The sequence below is a fragment of the Lates calcarifer genome, unplaced genomic scaffold (genome assembly GCF_001640805.2).
Source record: "Lates calcarifer isolate ASB-BC8 unplaced genomic scaffold, TLL_Latcal_v3 _unitig_887_quiver_851, whole genome shotgun sequence".
In the NCBI taxonomy this organism is placed as follows: Eukaryota; Metazoa; Chordata; class Actinopteri; family Centropomidae; genus Lates; species Lates calcarifer.
Window position 1 is genome coordinate 849 of NW_026118070.1, and position 19754 is coordinate 20602.

Genomic DNA, 19754 nt, shown 5'->3' on the forward strand with positions numbered 1-19754 from the left:
CTCACAGTGAAGAATCTGGTGCCAGAGGACAAAGGCTTGTATTTCTGTGCTGTGTGTCAGGGACCACAGTGGCACAGCTACATTGCAATACTGCTCAAAAACCCCTGTAACCGAGCTTCTCTTAATCCTGTCTTGGATGTTAACATCGTGCAACACTGCAAAACCTCAGTTGGTGAAATCTTTTTCAAGCATCATGACAAATTAATCTTTTTGCCAACTGCCAACTAGGACATCTGGGCTAAGCTGTTATTATTCATGACAAAGAGGCATGTTTGTACCCTCCACATGAATATGATTTTATATTCATTGTCAAGTCCCTGATTAACAAAAGTAGAACAATGCCTAAAAAGAAAATGGATAAATAATGTAAAGAGAGATTTAAATGTGTCTGTGTAACATATATCAGTAAAGGACATACTGAAGGACTCCACAAACTGCTGCACTGAACTGAAATTAACACCAGAAGCAGAAGTTTTTTGTAATTTCTGTAGGAAAAAAAAAATTTCCGTCTGAAAGCACAGACTGTATTTTTCACACCTGCAGGGGAGACAAACTTCTGTGAATAGAATGAGTTTTAACAACTTGTGCACTCCCTAAGATAAGAGTATCACAGTGCTCTGAAGTGAAGAGCTGTGATGTAGATGTCTGACACCTCCCCTGTTTGTTATCTTGTAACAGTGATGTGCTCTCATCCACAGGAGCTGACCTGAAAGGAACAGAAGGCTGGTACTAGAGTCTCTCTAAATGTGTTTAACATGATCCTCATGGTTTTCATATTTTGTTTCCTTCATCTGCCAGAGAATAAGGGTGAGTATTACGAGCAGAGGAAGATGCTGTGCACAGATAATAATTTCAGTATTTAAATCTCATCTGTTTTTTTGTCTTTTTGTTTTTCCACAGGTGCCTCTGACACCAAACGTGTCGACCAGACACCTCCTTACATCATTAAGAGAGCTGGTGAATCTGTTGACAGTGAGATCAACTGTGCACACAGCATAAAAAGTTATGATCGAATTCTCTGGTACAAACAAGATGAACACAAAGCTTTCAAGTACTTGGGATATCTAAATCTGAACAACCCATTCCCTGAGAATGATGTGAAAGGAAAAATCAGCTTTGATGGAGATGGCAGCAAACAGTCAGACCTCACTATTTCCAATCTTCATCACATGACAGTGGTGTGTATTTCTGTGCTGCCAGTTAGCCACAGTGCTGCAGATTCCACTCAAGTCAAGACAAAACCCTCAAGTCAATACCAAGAGTCAGACAGACAAGATGATCAGGCTCCTGAACACTGCAGCCTCCATCTGAACCAAGACTTTGAAGATTTTATCTCTTGTTTCGACACATTTTTGACCCTGTCTGAGCGGTCACGATGTAGGCCCACAGTTCAACAATATGTAGTCACTGTAATTCTTTGGATGTGCAGATCATACTGTTTAGACTGATAAAGCCAGACACTCAATATCACTCTGCTTCCTACAGCCTGTTTTAGGTCCACCTTCTGATAAAGAAATCTTAATGTGAAGACTCTCTTTTACTCACATTCTAGTGCTGTCTAGTCTCTCTGATACCTTCTATCTTCTATTTTAAGATCATCACAAAATACATCAGAAAATCTGTCTTTCTCAGCCTTGTCGGTGTTAATGACCTGAGTGTTGTTTAGGGTAGTAATGAACTGTAGGGGACCTACAGTATCAGTTATGTACATACAGACAGGTAATTTGAATGTGACACTCCCACTTTCAACTCATGTCTCTGTCTCTGTAACCAGAGAGACTCAGGTAGTTTCTATCTTAACAGAACATGGATATTACCATCACTAAACAAGGCCTCCTCATACTGTCAGTCTTTCTTCTGTGGACTACAGGTAATTAGTAAAAAAAATTAACTGTATAATATTACAAGTTTACATTAGATTACTATTACTATTTCATGTGTGTAGCTCTTTTATTGCAAATGTTTCTTGGATAACAACCAAATCCAAAATGTTTTCAAGTGGTAACTTTAGCTATTAAACACACAGGTCTTATTGATGGGAGTGATGTCAACCAGGACACCCATACTGTGGAGAAAACAGTGTCGTTTTTGGTGACGATGCAACAATACACTGCAACCACACCAAGGGTGTAACTTACAGACCAGATTGTACTGGTACAGACAGCTGCCTGGAGAAACTATGAAACTAATTGTGTTCACAACAACAACCAAAAACGACTTTGGAGATTTCAGCAAAGACAAATTCTCAGCCACTAAGCCTGGATGTTGAGACCGGGACATTCACAGTAAAGAATCTGGTGCCAGAAGATAAAGGCTTGTATTTCTGTGCTGTAAGTGAACACAGTGATACAGACACATGTGAGAGCTGAACAAAAACCTCAGTGCACTGTTTGCACAACTGTTACCAAATATCTCATGTACTGTAGGGGGACCTCAGGTACCACAAATACTCCAAGTTACATTCTGGTTCACCATGAGGCTAGACATCACACATGTCACACCCTGCAGTGACACTCCCACCCACAACTCTGTATATCTCTGTAACTACAGCTGACAGTTATGAGACTGTGACTTTGATAACATGGACGTGATAAAACATGGCTGCTTCAGCTCTTTGATATTTCTGCTTTGGATGAAAGGTGATGAAAAGAAAACTGCTGCTTTACAGAGTTAACCTTTTATTTTAAGGATGAGAGCAGAAGGTGACATTGGTTTTTCAAATGGTTTACTTTAGATTTTCACTGTTAATCTCATTGTTATACACACAGGTCTTGTTGATGGGAGTGATGTCAACCAGACACCCATACTGTGGAGAAAACAGGGTGACGATGCAACAATACACTGCAACCACACCAAGAGTGTTGACTACAGCCAGATGTACTGGTACAGACAGCTGCCAGGAGAGACAATGAAACTAATTGTGTTCACAACAACAACCAAAAATGACTTTGGAGATTTCAGCAAAGACAAATTCTCAGCCACTAAGCCTGATGTTGAGACCGGAACATTCACAGTGAAGAATCTGGTGCCAGAGGATAAAGGCTTGTATTTCTGTGCCGTGAGTAAACACAGTGATACAGACACATGTGAGAGCTGAACAAAAACCTCAGTGCACTGTTTGCACAACTGTTAATAAAACCTTTAACCTCCTGAACAGTAGGGGGACCTCGAGCATAATCACAGAGCATTTTCCAGCAGAGACACTCCCATCTGCAACCCTTCATCTCTCTGTTATAACATCACTCCTCCCATCACAGACTGACAGTGACTCTGGTCTCTAAGTTCATTTTGCTCAGAACACAATAATGATCTCAGCTGGTCTGATCAAAGTCTCTGCAGCTCTGCTCTGTGTTGTAGGTACTGTACATTATGATGCTGATGACTGAGAGATCTCTTTGACCATCTTGTAGCAGACTGATAAATTCATCATAATGATTTAATTATAGATCATTCTGTCTGCATAACAAAGCAGAGTCATTGGTGGTTAGCATTGTTGTTCTTTTTTCACCCCTGCAGGTCTAAGTGATGGGAGTGATGTCACCCAAACCCCTCTGTTGTGGAAGAACGAGGGTCAGTCTGCTACAATAGACTGCAGTCACACTAAGGATGCTAGCTACTTCCAGATGTACTGGTACAGACAGCTGCCAGGGGAGATGATGAAGCAAATTGTTTTCACAACTACAACTCCACCACATAAATATGAGAGTGGCTTTAGTGAGGACAAATTTCCAGCAAAGAAGAACGATGCTCAGACTGGATCTTTGACTGTGGAGAAGCTGCTGCATAATGACAGTGGAGTGTATTTCTGTGCTGTGAGTAAACACAGTGATACAGGCGACTTAGACAGCTGTACAAATACTCAACTGTCAGTGTCACAGTGAATAGAAGATAAGGGTCTCTTTGATGGACTACAGAGGGAGCTCTAGACTGAAAATTTTTAATTGCCATTTTGGTTGTCATTCAGAATCACTTTTAATAATGACTGTGTGACCGTTTGTGTTGCAATATAATGTTCCTCAGTGTCCATCAGTGATAATTCTACAATAAACATGAAATGACGGGCAGTAAATACAGAAATTGTAACATCATATGTACTCTGTATGATCATGACACAGTTTTGCAGAGTTGCTGTTTGATTTTGTTATATTGTTAATTATTTTCCTGTTGGTTTAATACAGGATAAATTCTATTTTCATCCATATTTTAATTCCATTAACATTTTCCTTCCTAATTTTGGCAGTAAAGTGACAGTGCTGTAAAAGCCATGGAAACAGTGGTTTGACAAAATAACCTGAACTAAATTTGAAGCACTGACAATATTCTCACAAAATCAAACAACTAAAAAAATTCACTGCTTCTTCCACTAAAACTCAACTGCGAAACTGAGACTCAGCAGTGACAAACAAATTATACTTCTTTCTCTTCTGTGTTGTTATAACAGGGTTTCAGGGGTCATTTCAGGTCGTTGTTATTTTGTGTCTCTTCATAAGGTGGCAGTACAGTACATCTGTAGTGTGTAGTGGCAGGTCAGGAAGACCACGATGATGACTGTGACACCACCCACTGAAAAAACTGCTGCTGTTCCTGATGGGACGGGTCACCAAGAAACAGAGGAGTGAATATTCAGTACAACTGCATATGATGAAAACACAGCACCAATAACAGGAATGTTCTTAAAGTCAGTCATGGAAGACGACAAGATGATCATTGTCCTCTGTATAACCTTTAATATCATACTGGTCTCAGGTAATGCAACAGTTCTGTTCACTGGTTTTTATCTAAAAGGAGGATTCAGCCTCACGTTCCATGATTGTATATTGTTGTGTTTTTTCCACAGGTTCCTCTCTCAGTGACAAAGTCCAACAGACTCCAGCTGATATCTACAAAAATCCAGGACAAACAGCCAAAATCAGATGTTTACACAATATTCAAAGCTATGATCAAATCCTTTGGTACAAACAATCAAAGGATAAAAAACTACAGCTCCTGGGATACATGTACGGAAGACAATTTCTAGAGCCTGGAGTGAATGTGAAGATTGATGGGAGTGCAGATAAAGGCCAGAATTGCACATTAACAATTGAAGGACTCAGCCTGAACAACAGTGCAGTGTACTTCTGTGCTGCTCGTTACCACAGTGCTACATATCACTGCTCCTCAGTACAAAAACCTCACCATCACACGTTTTTTTTTTTTTTTGCACCTGTATTTGTTCCTCAGTGTATCATTACTTTATACTGAACAAGTGGTGTGTAGTGGTAGTACAAACATCATGCACAATGACAACACCCACATGATGAATTGGGAGGGTCTACTCAGAAACAAGGTTGGAAACACTCAGTGTAACAGCTTCATTCATTGCAGCAACAAAATGATGATTTCCTCGAAATAACCAAACACTCAGAAAACACAAAATGATCGTCCTATATTCTTTTGTCCTCAGCATGACTTTGAACACTGTTCTGGTTTTAGGTAATATCATGAAAATTATTGTACTTTTTTTGTTTTTTTTGAGTCTGACTTTACATGATTTTACATTTTTTATTATTCAGTTTTTCAATTTACCAGTGTTAATGCTCATATTGTATTTTATCTGGTGTTTCTATGATCCCTTTACCACAGGTTCCTCTCTCAGTGACCAAGTCCACCAGACTCCAGCTGACATGTACAAGAAACCAGGAGAAAGAGCCACAATCAACTGTTCACACAGTATTGACAACTACGATCAAATCCTCTGGTACAAACAATTAAAGAACAGAGAGCCACAGTTCCTGGGATACATGTATAAAGATAATGGAAACCCAGAAAAGGGACTGAATGTCAGCATGGATGGGAGTGCAAATAAAGGCCAGACCAGCACATTAACAATTGAAGGACTTAGCCTGAGCAGCAGTGCAGTGTACTTCTGTGCTGCTAGTTACCACAGTGCTACATATCACTGCTCCTCAGTACAAAAACCTCACCATCATGTTTTTTTTCTCTATATTACAGCTCACAGCCTCCTGCACCTGTATTCCTCCATCTCATTCATCTCGTGGTGGTGGCTGACATGATGGTTATAATGTTAAGGGGAGGAGGAAGCTCTATGACATCAACCTAATGACTTCATGTGGGTTTGCTGATTGGACAGTTTACTCAAAGAGGAGGTTGAAATAATCAGTATAACTGCTGATACACTGAAGAAAACACAATGATTGATTCAAGATCATTAAACACTCAGAGAACACAAAATGATTGTCTTATTAATAATCATTCATTTTAACCTTGTTCTGGTTTCAGGTAATGCCATGATAAGTGTGTGTACAGTCAGTCTCCTATACTGCTGCTATTTCAGCTGTTTCTAGATTTTTTATGTTTTGTGTTCCTCTGTTTATCAGTTCATCAGTGTTTAAGCTCATGTTATATTTTGTCTGGTGCTTTGTTTTTCCACAGGTGCCTCTGTCAGTGACAAAGTCTACCAGACTCCAACTGACATTCACAAGAAACAAGAAGAAACAGCCAAAATCTACTGTTCACACAATGACAACAGCTATAACCAAATCCTCTGGTACAAACAATTAAAGGATAAAAAACTACAGCTCCTGGGATACATGTACATAACTCCAACCCTAGAGCCTGGAGTGAATGTGAAGATTGAAGGGAGTGCAGATAAGGGCCAGAATTGCACATTAACAATTGAAGGACTCAGCCTGAACAACAGTGCAGTGTACTTCTGTGCTGCTAGTTACCACAGTGCTACATATCACTGCTCCTCAGTACAAAAACCTCTTGTAATCCTTCCTCTCATTAGGTGGCAGTATATCACTGAACCAGTGATGTGTAGCGGGAGTTGACGTGCTGGTTTTAATGTTAAGAGGAGGATTAACTGTGACACCACCCCTCTACACAGCTCATGTTTATTTTGCTGATGGGAGAGTTTAATTATACAACTGCTGATACACTGAAGAAAACACAGTGATTCATAGCAACAGGGTTTAATCAAACACTCAGAGAACACAAAATGATGCTCCTATTTTATTTTTTCCTAAGCATGACTTTAAACACTGATATGGTTTCAGGTAATGTCAGCAAAATAATGCTGAGAACCTTATTTTGAAGTTTCAACAAAATCTGTTTACATTTGTGCCAGTCTTTAATACTGCTGCTATTACACTTTATGTTCCTCAGTTTTTCAATTCACCAGTGTTCATGCTTATGTTGTATTTTGTTGGATGCTTTGTTGATCATTTCTCTACAGGTTCCTCTCTCAGTGACAAAGAAACCAGGAGAAAAAGTCACAATCTACTGTTCACACAGTATTGACGACTATGATCGAATCCTCTGGTACAAGCAATCAAACAGAGAACTTCAGTTCCTGGGATACATCATAATAAATACAGCAAAGTCTGAAGATGGAGTGGATGTAAAGATAGATGGGAATGCAAACAAAGGCCAGAACTGCACATTAACAATTGAAGGACTCAGCCTGAACGACAGTGCAGTGTACTTCTGTGCTGCTAGTTACCACAGTGCTACATATCACTGCTCCTCAGTACAAAAACCTGCCTATTTATCTCTGTATTAAAACTCACAGCTTCTTGCACCTGGAATAAACCATTTTAACCAATGTTGGTCTCTCTGCTGATTCAGATCAGAGATTATAATGGGAGGTTCTTTCTGTGGAGCAATGCTGTTTAACATCACACCTCCCATTATAAACAGCAGCCTCAGACATTCAGTATGTCTGCTGTGGCTGTGTCTCATTTCATCAGAATCATAATGACAGCTCCAATACTCATCACATTTGCAGTCTCATCTCTGTTGTTTATTTAATCCACGACCTTTCCACAGGCAATTTCAACCAAAACCACGATCTTTCCTAAACTAACCAAGTAGTTTTTTATCCCTAAACCTGACCCAGCGAAGATGGTATGTTTATAATTGTTAACATGAAGACGAAGCTCTGGTATGGCTGCTATTGGGAAGCCCTCCAACCCTCAGGTTGTACCTGAGCAATGACTTATATGGTTGTTTAGGTTAGAAGACTTCTCTCAGACTCAGAGCTGAAATTATAAAAAACAAATATTTTATATATTGTATTGTTATAGCAGGGTTTCATGGTTCATTTCAGGTCGTTGTTATTTATTGTTATTTATTCATCTCTGTATTACAGCTCACAGCCTCCTGCACCTGTATTCCTTCATCTCATTAGGTGGCAGTATATCATTACTCAGACTCAGGTTACAATGTTAAGGGGAGGAGGAAGCTCTATGACATCAACCTAATGACTTCATGTTGGTTTGCTGATTGGACAGTTTACTCAAAGAGGAGGTTGAAATAATCAGTATAACTGCTGATACACTGAAGAAAACACAATGATTGATTTCAACAAGATCATAAATCACAATCAAACAAAATGATTGTCGTTTTAATAATCATTACTTTTAACACTGTTCTGGTTTCAGGTATTATTATCAAGATTATTTTGAGAACTTTCTTTTAAAGTTTAGGAAAAAATATGTTTTACATGTGTACAGTCAGTCTCCTGTACTGCTGCTATTTCAACAGTATTTCTAGATTTTTAATGTTTTCTGTTCCTCTGTTTATCAGTTCATCAGTGTTTAAGCTCATGTTATATTTTGTCTGGTGCTTTGTTTTCCCACAGGTGCCTCTGTCAGTGACAAAGTCCAACAGACTCCAGCTGACATTCACAAGAAACAAGAAGAAACAGCCAAAATCTACTGTTCACACAATGACAACAACTATAACCAAATCCTCTGGTACAAGAAGTCAGATAGAGAACTACAGTTCCTGGGATACATGACAGTAAATACAGGAAAACCAGAGACTGGAGTGGATGTAAAGATAGAAGGGGGTGCAAGTAAAGGACAGAACTGCACATTAACAATTGAAAGACTAAAACCAAACAACAGTGCAGTGTACTTCTGTGCTGCTAGTTACCACAGTGCTACATATCACTGCTCCTCAGTACAAAAACCTGCCTATTCATCTCTGTATTAAAACTCACAGCTTCTTGCACCTGGAATAAACCATTTTAACCAATGTTGGTCTCTCTGCTGATTCAGATCAGAGATTATAATGGGAGGTTCTTTCTGTGGAACAATGCTGTTTAACGTCACACCTCCCATTATAAACAGCAGCTTCAGACATTCAGTATGTCTGCTGTGGCTGTGTCTCATTTCATCAGAATCATAATGACAGCTCCAATACTCATCACATTTGCAGTCTCATCTCTGTGGCTTCAAGGTAAAAGAACAAACATTTATTTTTGTGCAGTGTGAGAGAGTCTATGATTTATTGTTGTGTATTTACTAACAATGAAACATTGGCTGATGGAGATCCAGAAAAAATGGATTTTAATTAATATTTAAATGTTTTTAAAATTTTCAAATGTCTACATATGATTCACAAAACAAATTACTGTGAGAATTTAAAAAAAATAATGATTGGACAGTTAAAACATAATATTATACAATATAAATGGATCAAATGTAACGTGTTGGAATGTAGTTTTTTCCTCCCAAAGGAATACAATCATGTTTAAATTTTGTGTTTTCTCCTCAGTTCGCTGCCAGGATGTGACCCAACACCCTGCAATCAGCTGGAATTATGAGTCCAAATCTGCAGAGATGAACTGCAGCCACAACAAAGGCATTACTTATAACCAGATGTACTGGTACAGACAGCGTCCAGGAGAGACCATGACCTTCATTGTCTACAAAGCTTTCATGGGGCAGCCAGACTATGGGGGGGGGGGCTCCCTCAAACCAAATATTCAGCTAACAAAGATACAATAGAGACAATTCTGTGAATATTCTCATTCATCCAGGTCATAGTTATCCAAAAAAAAGGTTTAATCGAAAGCAACTGGACTTAGTTATAGTCTGGAAGACGTTTCACCTCTCATCCAAGAGGCTTCATCAGTTCGTGTTCGCATCTGACCAGGCTGGGACTGGTCCAACTGATTTAACCCCACAGAGGTTAAATACTTGGGTCTCCACACCAAAAAATCAGTTGGACCAGTCCCAGCCTGGTCAGATGCGAACACGAACTGATGAAGCCTCTTGGATGAGAGGTGAAACGTCTTCCAGACTATAACTAAGTCCAGTTGCTTTCGATTAAACCTTTTTTTGGATACAATAGAGACGGGGGCTCTTACTGTGAAAAACCTGCAGCCTGAGGACAGTGGAGTGTATTTCTGTGCTGCTGGTAAACACAGTGATACAGGTGACTTAGACAGCTGTACAAATACTCAATCATCGGTCTCTGTGGATAGAAGATAACAGTCTCTTTGATGGACTACAGAGGGAGCTCTAACAGCACATACAGATTTTGGTTGTCTTGTATTTATTTATTTATTTTTTATATATTGGTTGTGTGATGTAAGTGCTTGTGTTGCAACATGTGGTTAACTACATATGATAAACTAAAAAATGTTTGTACCAGTAAAACTCAACTGCAAAACTGAGACTCAGAGGTGAACTTGCAACAAACAATATATTATACTCTCCTGTGTTGTTATACCAGGGTTTCAGGGGTCATTTCAGGTCGTTGTTATTTAGTTTCTCTTCATAAGGTGGCAGTACAGTACATCTGTAGTGTGTAGTGGCAGGTCAGGAAGACTATGATGATGATTGTGACACCACCCACTGAAAAAACTGCTGCTGTTCCTGATGGGACGGGTCACCAAGAAACAGAGGAGTGAATATTCAGTACAACTGCATATGATGAAAACACAGCACCAATAACAGGAATGTTCTTAAAGTCAGTCATGGAAGATGACAAGATGATCATTGTCCTCTGTATAACCTTTAATATCATACTGGTCTCAGGTAATGCAACAATTCTGTTCACTGGTTTTTATCTAAAAGGAGGATTCAGCCTCATGTTCCATGATTGTATATTGTTGTGTTTTTTCCACAGGTTCCTCTCTCAGTGACAAAGTCCAACAGACTCCAGCTGATATCTACAAAAATCCAGGACAAACAGCCAAAATCAGATGTTTACACAATATTCAAAGCTATGATCAAATCCTCTGGTACAAACAATCAAAGGATAAAAAAGTACAGCTCCTGGGATACATGTACATAACTCCAACCCTAGAGCCTGGAGTGAATGTGAAGATTGATGGGAGTGCAGATAAGGACCAGAATTGCACATTAACAATTGAAGGACTCAGCCTGAACAACAGTGCAGTGTACTTCTGTGCTGCTAGTTACCACAGTGCTACATATCACTGCTCCTCAGTACAAAAACCTCACCATCATGTTTTTTCATCTCTGTATTACAGCTCACAGCCTCCTGCACCTGTATTCCTTCATCTCATTAGGTGGCAGTATATCATTACTCAGACTCAGGTTACAATGTTAAGGGGAGAAGGAAGCTCTATGACATCGACCTAATGACTTCATGTGGGTTTGCTGATTGGACAGTTTACTCAAAGAGGAGGTTGAAATAATCAGTATAACTGCTGATACACTGAAGAAAACACAATGATTGATTTCAACAAGATCATAAAACACTCAGAGAAAACAAAATGATTGTCGTTTTAATAATCATTACTTTTAACACTGTTCTGGTTTCAGGTATTATTATCCAAATTATTTTTGAAAACTTTCTTTTAACGTTTAGGAAAAAATATGTTTATACATGTGTACAGTCAGTCTCCTATACTGCTGCTATTTCAGCTGTGTTTCTAGATTTTTTATGTTTTGTGTTCCTCTGTTTATCAGTTCATCAGTGTTTAAGCTCATGTTATATTTTGTCTGGTGCTTTGTTTTTCCACAGGTGCCTCTGTCAGTGACAAAGTCCAACAGACTCCAGCTGACATTCACAAGAAACAAGGACAAACAGCCAAAATCTACTGCTCACACAATGATGACAACTATGACCAAATCCTCTGGTACAAGAAGTCAGACAGAGAACTACAGTTCCTGGGATACATGTTAACAATCTCAGGAAAACCTGCGGATGGAGTGAATGTAAAGATAGAAGGGGGTGCAAGTAAAGGCCAGAATTGCACATTAACAATTGAAGGACTCAGCCTGAACAACAGTGCAGTGTACTTCTGTGCTGCTAGTTACCACAGTGCTACACATCACTGCTCCTCAGTACAAAAACCTCACTGCCACATATTTAATCAGTTCACAGCTCCTTACACTTGTGCTCCCTCCTCTCATTAGGTGGCAGTATATCACTGCACCACACGCTGGTTTTAACGTTAGAGGAAGAGGACATAATATGACACCACCCACCTACAGAGCTCATGTTTATTTTACATATATCAGAGTGTACTCAGGAAGGAGCTCATTATAACTGCTGTTACGCTGAAGAAAACAGGATGATTCAAAGTACCAAGATTCAACCAAACATTTAACCAAACACAAAATGATGCTCCTATTTTCTTTTCTCATAATTATGACTTTGAACACTGATCTGGTTTCAGGTAATGCCATTAAAATTACTTTGAGCTAAAGCTGTAACAAAATCTGTTTGTAGATTTATTCAGTCAGTCTCCTCTACTGCTGCTATTTCAGCTGTGTTTCTAGAGTTTTTCAATTCATCAGTGTTGAAGCTCATGTTGTAATTTGCCTGGTGCTTTGCTTATCATTTTTTCCACAGGTGCCTCTGTCAGTGACAAAGTCCAACAGACTCCAGCTGACATTCACAAGAAACAAGAACAAACAGCCAAAATCTACTGTTCACACAGTATAGACAGCTATAATCGAATCCTCTGGTACAAGCAATTAAAGAATGGACAGCTACAGTTCTTGGGATACATGTTTAAAAACACTGGAAACCCAGAAAAGGGACTGAATGTCAGCATGGATGGGAGTGCAGATAAAGGCCAGAATTGCACATTAACAATTGAAGGACTCAGCCTGAGCAGCAGTGCAGTGTACTTCTGTGCTGCCAGTTACCACAGTGCTACATATCACTGCTCCTCAGTACAAAAACCTCACCATCATGTGTTTTCTTCTCTGTATTACAGCTCACAGCCTCCTGCACCTGTATTCCTTCATCTCATTAGGTGGCAGTATATCATTACTCAGACTCAGGTTATAATGTTAAGGGGAGGAGAAAACTCTATGACATCATCCTAATGACTTCATGTTGGTTTGCTGATTGGACAGTTTACTCAAAGAGGAGGTTGAAATAATCAGTATAACTGCTGATACACTGAAGAAAACACAATGATTCATTCGAGATCATTAAACACTCAGAGAACACAAAATGATTCTCTTGTTACTAATCATTCATTTTAACCTTGTTCTGGTTTCAGGTAATGCCATGATAAGTGTGTGTACAGTCAGTCTCCTATACTGCTGCTATTTCAGCTGTTTCTAGATTTTTAATCTTTTATGTTCAGTTTTTCAGCTCATCAGTGTTTAAACTCATGCTGTAATTTGTCTGGTTATAATTTTTCTACAGGTTCCTCTCTCAGTGACAAAGTCCAACAGACTCCAGCTGATATCTACAAAAATCCAGGAGAAAAAGCCAAAATCAACTGTTTACACAAAATTGACAACTATTATACATTCCTCTGGTACAAACAGTTGAAAAATAGACAACTACAGTTCCTGGGATACATGTATAAAGATAATGGAAACCCAGAAAAGGGACTGAATGTCAGCATGGATGGGAGTGCAGATAAAGGCCAGACCAGCACATTAACAATTGAAGGACTCAGCCTGAACGACAGTGCAGTGTACTTCTGTGCTGCTAGTTACCACAGTGCTACATATCACTGCTCCTCAGTACAAAAACCTCACCATCATGTTTTTTTTTTTCTCTATATTACAGCTCACAGCCTCCTGCACCTGTATTCCTCCATCTCATTCATCTCGTGGTGGTGGCTGACATGATGGTTATAATGTTAAGGGGAGGAGGAAGCTCTATGACATCATCCTAATGACTTCATGTGGGTTTGCTGATTGGACAGTTTACTCAAAGAGGAGGTTGAAATAATCAGTATAACTGCTGATACACTGAAGAAAACACAATGATTGATTTCAACAAGATCATAAAACACTCAACACAAAATGATTCTTCTATTACTAATCATTACTTATACCTTTATTCCAGTTGCAGGTAATGTCAATAAAATAGTTAAAATAATTACTTGTGTACAGCCTACAGCTATTTCAGCCATGTTTTAGCATTATTTTACTTTTTAGATTGTCAGTTTTTAAATCTAACAGTGGCCACGTTCATGTTGCATGGTATTCTGACACTTCAGTGATCTGTTTTCCACAGGTTCCTCTCTCAGTGACCAAGTCCACCAGATTCCAGCTGACATACAGAAGAAACCAGGAGGAACAGCCAAAATCTACTGTTCACACAGTATAGACAGCTATGATCGAATCCTCTGGTACAAACAGTTGAAGAACAAACAGCTACAGTTCCTGGGATATATGTTAGGAAAGGATGGCTATCCAGAGAAAGGAGTGGATGTAAAGATTGAAGGGGATGCAAATAAAGGCCAGAACTGCACATTAACAATTGAAGGACTCAGCCTGAGCAGCAGTGCAGTGTACTTCTGTGCTGCTAGTTACCACAGTGCTACATATCACTGCTCCTCAGTACAAAAACCTCACTGCCACATATTTAATCAGTTCACAGCTCCTTACACTTGTGCTCCCTCCTCTCATTAGGTGGCAGTATATCACTGCACCACATGCTGGTTTTAATGTTAGAGGAAGAGGACATAATATGACACCACCCACCTACAGAGCTCATGTTTATTTTACATATAGGAGAGTGTACTCAGGAAGGAGGTCATTATAACTGCTGTTACACTGAAGAAAACAGGATGATTCAAAGTACCAAGATTTAACCAAACATTTGACCAAACACAAAATGATGCTCCTATTTTCTTTTCTCATAATTATGACTTTGAACACTGATCTGGTTTCAGGTAATGCCATTAAAATTACTTTGAGCTAAAGCTGTAACAAAATCTGTTTGTAGATTTATTCAGTCAGTCTCCTCTACTGCTGCTATTTCAGCTGTGTTTCTAGAGTTTTTCAATTCATCAGTGTTGAAGCTCATGCTGTAATTTGCCTGGTGCTTTGCTTATCATTTTTTCCCACAGGTGCCTCTGTCAGTGACAAAGTCCAACAGACTCCAGCTGACATTCACAAGAAACAAGAACAAACAGCCAAAATCTACTGTTCACACAATATTGAGAGCTATTACATAATCCTCTGGTACAAGCAGTCAAACAGAGAACTTCAGCTCCTGGGATACATGACAGGAGACAGTGAAAAACTAGAGCCTGGAGTGAAGGTGAAGATTGAAGGGAATGCAAACAAAGGCCAGAATTGCACATTAACAATTGAAGGACTCCGCACGAACAACAGTGCAGTGTACTTCTGTGCTGCTAGTTACCACAGTGCTACATATCACTGCTCCTCAGTACAAAAACCTGCCTATTTATCTCTGTATTAAAACTCACAGCTTCTTGCACCTGGAATAAACCATTTTAACCAATGTTGGTCTCTCTGCTGATTCAGATCAGAGATTATAATGGGAGGTTCTTTCTGTGGAGCAATGCTGTTTAACATCACACCTCCCATTATAAACAGCAGCCTCAGACATTCAGTATGTCTGCTGTGGCTGTGTCTCATTTCATCAGAATCATAATGACAGCTCCAATACTCATCACATTTGCAGTCTCATCTCTGTGGCTTCAAGGTAAAAGAACAAACATTTATTTTTGTGCAGTGTGAGAGAGTCTATGATTTATTGTTGTGTATTTACTAACAATGAAACATTAGCTGATGGAGACTCAGAAAGAATGGATGTGAATTAATATTTGAATGTTTTTAATCTTTACTGTGAGCAGGATTTCGATTTTTTAAATTTTGTCTTTTCTCCTCAGTTCGCTGCCAGGATGTGACCCAACACCCTGCAATCAGCTGGAATTATGTGTCCAAATCTGCAGAGATGAACTGCAGCCACAACAAAGGCATTACTTATAACCAGATGTACTGGTACAGACAGCGTCCAGGAGAGACCATGACCTTCATTGTCTACACAGTTTTTATGGGGCAGCCAGACTATGGGGGGCTCTCTCAAACCAAATATTCAGCTAACAAAGATACAATAGAGACGGGGGCTCTTACTGTGAAAAACCTGCAGCCTGAGGACAGTGGAGTGTATTTCTGTGCTGCTGGTAAACACAGTGACGTGAGACGTATGAGCAGCTGAACAAAAACTGCCTGCCAATAATTTGGCTTATCAGATACAAGATGATGAGTTTACTATCTTCCCAGTAGGTGGAGCTGGAGCTCCAGAGATTTAGAGTCTATAGTGAGAGGTTTATTCAGTCGAGCACTCAGTGTTCCAGTATTGTTCATTTTACTTTGGCTCATTGTTAATCACTTACTCATTAAGGGGTATCACTTTATCTATAATTTCTACACTCTTTCTGTCTTTCTTTAATGTTTGTCTGGGTGTTGAGATCGACCACACTCCTCCAGCTTTTCTCAGAAAATCTGGAGACCCGCTGGTCTGCAGCCATGTAAAGAACAAGTACATGCTCAAGCAAGTGGAGACACAGCAAAGAATCACTCTCTGTTAAAAGAAGACCTATGGTGGACTTATTGTTTTGAATGAGAACCTGAACAGACCACTCCCAGCCAGCTGGTCCTGATTGGATGCTTTCATCCCTACGAGACAGTATACAGTGATGTTTTCACTGCCCTTTCTTTTTCAAACCTCCCTTTCCTGTTCAAGCCTCTCACTAAAGGTGAGAGTCAGAGTGATCTGATGACAGAGCCCAGCAACTTCAATCCTTCACACTGAGACACAGATTGGCTTGTTATCTAAACACAAGATGATATGTTTTCTCTTTTTCTGTTGCATAGCAGGTAATAATTGTTCAAACAGCCCAGTTAGTTCATAAGATTGTTCAAATATTTTTTATTTTTAATGAGTCCTTTACTTTCTGTCTTTTTCCAGGTGTTAGTCTGGGTCTTGAGGTCCGTCAGTCTCACTCTGATCTCATCATAAAACCTGGTGACAAAGTGCAGATTTTCTGCAGCCATGATAAGACTGACTACAGGATGATGCTCTGGTACCAGCGTTCACCAGGAGACACAGCATTGAAACTCATTGGATACTTGTACTTCAAAGATGTCAAAATGGAAGAGCCATATAAGGAACACTTCAATATCTCTGGAGATTTAGGTGGAAGTGCAACAAAGAATGGATCTTTAATAATCCAAGTCACAGGACGTGAACAGAGTGCAGTTTACTACTGTGCAGCCAGCAAAGCACACTGACAAAAATCCCCTCTGTACTTAACAAAAACCCCACACAATTATTTATCATTCATGGCTGTGAAATAGACAAGCTCCCAGACACCTGCGTCTGTGGTTGTATTTTGGTTTGATGCCATCATATCAGCATTAACTAATACGACCCTGTTCCTATTTTATTGTTTTATTTCCAATTCAATTAGGGAAGTTAATTTATCATAATTTATACAACCAGGAAAGACACATATATGATCAACTTGATGAGCATAAATAAGAGAAGCTGCATCACCACTAACAGCAGCGACTATCCTCCATTCTTATGAAAGTTAACATGTTTTCTTCTCTGCCACCAGGAGTCGCAAACACACTGCTTGTGAAATCCTATATTTCACATATTCTACAGAGGCTGTGCTGTATACATTAAGTAAATTTTAATATGTTAAAAGTTTATATTCATCTGTTGCCTTGTTTGTATTGGCACCTATCAATAAATAAATGTTTCATTACAATCTGTAGATCTGAACACTGCTGACGTGGTGCCACATGAAAACTCCTCCCAGCACGCTGGATATTTTACGGTTTCTTCATCACTTCCCTTTCCTATTTAAACCTCAGTCATCTCGGTAGAGCCATTAGTTGATGAAAACAGCGACAATCAATGTGATCTAATTTCAAATGACATCTACAAACCTCTTTCATACATGGTTTATGTGTCATCTAAAGGCTTCTGAATATATGTTCTACATTGACAAAGACAAAATGTTCTGCGTTCTAATTTTCTGTTGCCTGTCAGGTAAAAATGTGAGACAGTATTAATCCCTTTGAATGTGAAAATGTTTTTATTTTAATTTATCATCTAACACAATATAGAAAAGTTCTCATTTTTCTCTTTGTCTAGGAGTTTGTCTGAGTCTTGACATCCACCAGTCTCACTCTGATCTCATCACAAAATCTGGTGACAAAGTGGAGATTTTCTGCAGCTATGACAGAAATGACTTTTTGCTGATGCTCTGGTACCAGCGCTCACCTGGAGACACAGCTATGAAGCTCATTGGATACTTGGACTTCATGACTGTTAAAATGGAAAAGCCATATGATAAAGATTTTAATATCTCTGGGGATTTCACCGGGACTACAGGAAAGAACTGCTCTCTTATACTCAGATCTGCTGGAAAAGAGCACAGTGCACTTTACTACTGTTTAGCTAGCAAGGCACAGTGTCTGAACTTTCTTTCGGCTAATACAAAAACTACTCTGACAGGCCCCTCCCAACCAGCTACTCCTGATTTGATGCTATAATAATATAAAGCCAGCCTATGCACAGTAAGAAGGTTATGTAACAACCTCCCTTTCCTGTTCAAGCCTCTCACTAAAGGTGAGAGTCAGAGTGATCTGATGACAGAGCCCAGCAACTTCAATCCTTCACACTGAAACATAGATTGGCTTGTTATCTAAACACAAGATGATATGTTTTCTCTTTTTCTGTTGCATAGCAGGTAATAATTGTTCAAACAGCCCAGTTAGTTCATAAGATTGTTCAAATATTTTTTATTTTTAATGAGTCCTTTACTTTCTGTCTTTTTCCAGGTGTTAGTCTGGGTCTTGAGGTCCGTCAGTCTCACTCTGATCTCATCAAAAAACCTGGTGACAAAGTGCAGATTTTCTGCAGCTATGATAAGACTGACTACAGGATGATGCTCTGGTACCAGTGTTCACCAGGAGACACAGCATTGAAACTCATTGGATACTTGAACTACAAAGATGTCAAAATGGAAGAGCTATATGATGAAGATTTTAACATATCTGGGGATTTAAGTGTAAATACAGTAAAGAATGGCTCTCTGATATTAGAACATGCAAAACAAGAGCACAGTGCTGTTTACTACTGTGCAGCCAGCAAAGCACGGTGACAAAAAAACCCTGTGAACTTAACAAAAACCCTGAATAAACTGCTGCCAGACACCTGCTTTTGTGGTTTGATTTTAGTTTGATGTAATCATATCATCATTAGCTAATACAGCACATATGTTTCTATTTCTGTTCTGTTCTCTAAAATATCCTGAAGTCTGTCGCAAAAAAATTACCTTTTTGTGGTGGAATGAGGTGGAAGAAAGGGCACATATAGAAATCAGTTTGAAATACAACTCAAGGCCACACCTCCTTCCTACATCACATTTTTCCTCCTTAAATGTGAGAAACCACCAACAACAGACACCCTGTCATCAGTGAGCTAATGCTGCACTGCATCAATGATGTTAGATCTCAACATGATGATTAGTTTTCTCTTTTGCTGTTTCCTCACAGGTAACAACTGCTTCACTGTGAAGTAAAATGTTCCCTATTTATCTTGACTTCTTAAATCAATAATCTGTCCAACTCTGATTACAGCAGGTTTCTCTCTGGGGATTCAGGTCCATCAGTCTCCCTCTGCTCTCTTCAGAAAGGTTGGTGATAATGTGCAGCTTTTCTGCACACATGGACAAACTGACA

General features: G+C 39.3%; 1 protein-coding gene, 3 long non-coding RNA genes and 1 gene segment (V, D, J or C); all 5 read left to right on the top strand.

Annotated features, from left to right (window-relative positions):
* Positions 1–3241: 3241 nt before the first annotated feature.
* Positions 3242–3881, top strand: LOC108880272 (T cell receptor beta variable 29-1-like). The segment is given in 2 exon segments: positions 3242–3357; positions 3517–3881. Coding segments are annotated over 2 exon segments (417 nt in total).
* A 718-nt stretch (positions 3882–4599) lies between these two features.
* On the top strand, positions 4600–14716 carry LOC127142195 (uncharacterized). Its single transcript, XM_051069381.1, has 4 exons — positions 4600–4746; positions 13432–13725; positions 14257–14541; positions 14655–14716. The coding sequence occupies exons 1-4, from the start codon at positions 4668–4670 to the stop codon at positions 14714–14716; spliced, it is 720 nt and encodes a 239-aa protein (XP_050925338.1). The 5' UTR covers positions 4600–4667.
* Positions 6787–9711, top strand: LOC108880280 (uncharacterized). The gene is made up of 4 exons (XR_001960452.2): positions 6787–7058; positions 7238–8444; positions 8645–9246; positions 9565–9711. It is a non-coding gene; the product is annotated as an uncharacterized LOC108880280 (long non-coding RNA).
* LOC108880278 (uncharacterized) lies at positions 11418–12940 on the top strand. The gene is made up of 3 exons (XR_001960451.2): positions 11418–11585; positions 11788–12445; positions 12622–12940. It is a non-coding gene; the product is annotated as an uncharacterized LOC108880278 (long non-coding RNA).
* Positions 14717–14782: 66 nt separating the features above from the next.
* Positions 14783–16836, top strand: LOC108880276 (uncharacterized). The gene is made up of 3 exons (XR_007812676.1): positions 14783–14917; positions 15095–15696; positions 15884–16836. It is a non-coding gene; the product is annotated as an uncharacterized LOC108880276 (long non-coding RNA).
* Positions 16837–19754: the final 2918 nt, after the last annotated feature.

Bases quoted from the DNA above. Each gene is read 5' to 3' on its own strand.
- LOC127142195 (XM_051069381.1), top strand. From the start codon at position 4,668: ATGTTCTTAAAGTCAGTCATGGAAGACGACAAGATGATCATTGTCCTC. The intron at 13,726-14,256 runs GTTACCACAGTG...TGTTTTCCACAG, and splicing joins AGTGTACTTCTGTGCTGCTA to GTTCCTCTCTCAGTGACCAA. The intron at 14,542-14,654 runs GTGCTGCTAGTT...TCCTCTCATTAG, and splicing joins CAGCAGTGCAGTGTACTTCT to GTGGCAGTATATCACTGCAC.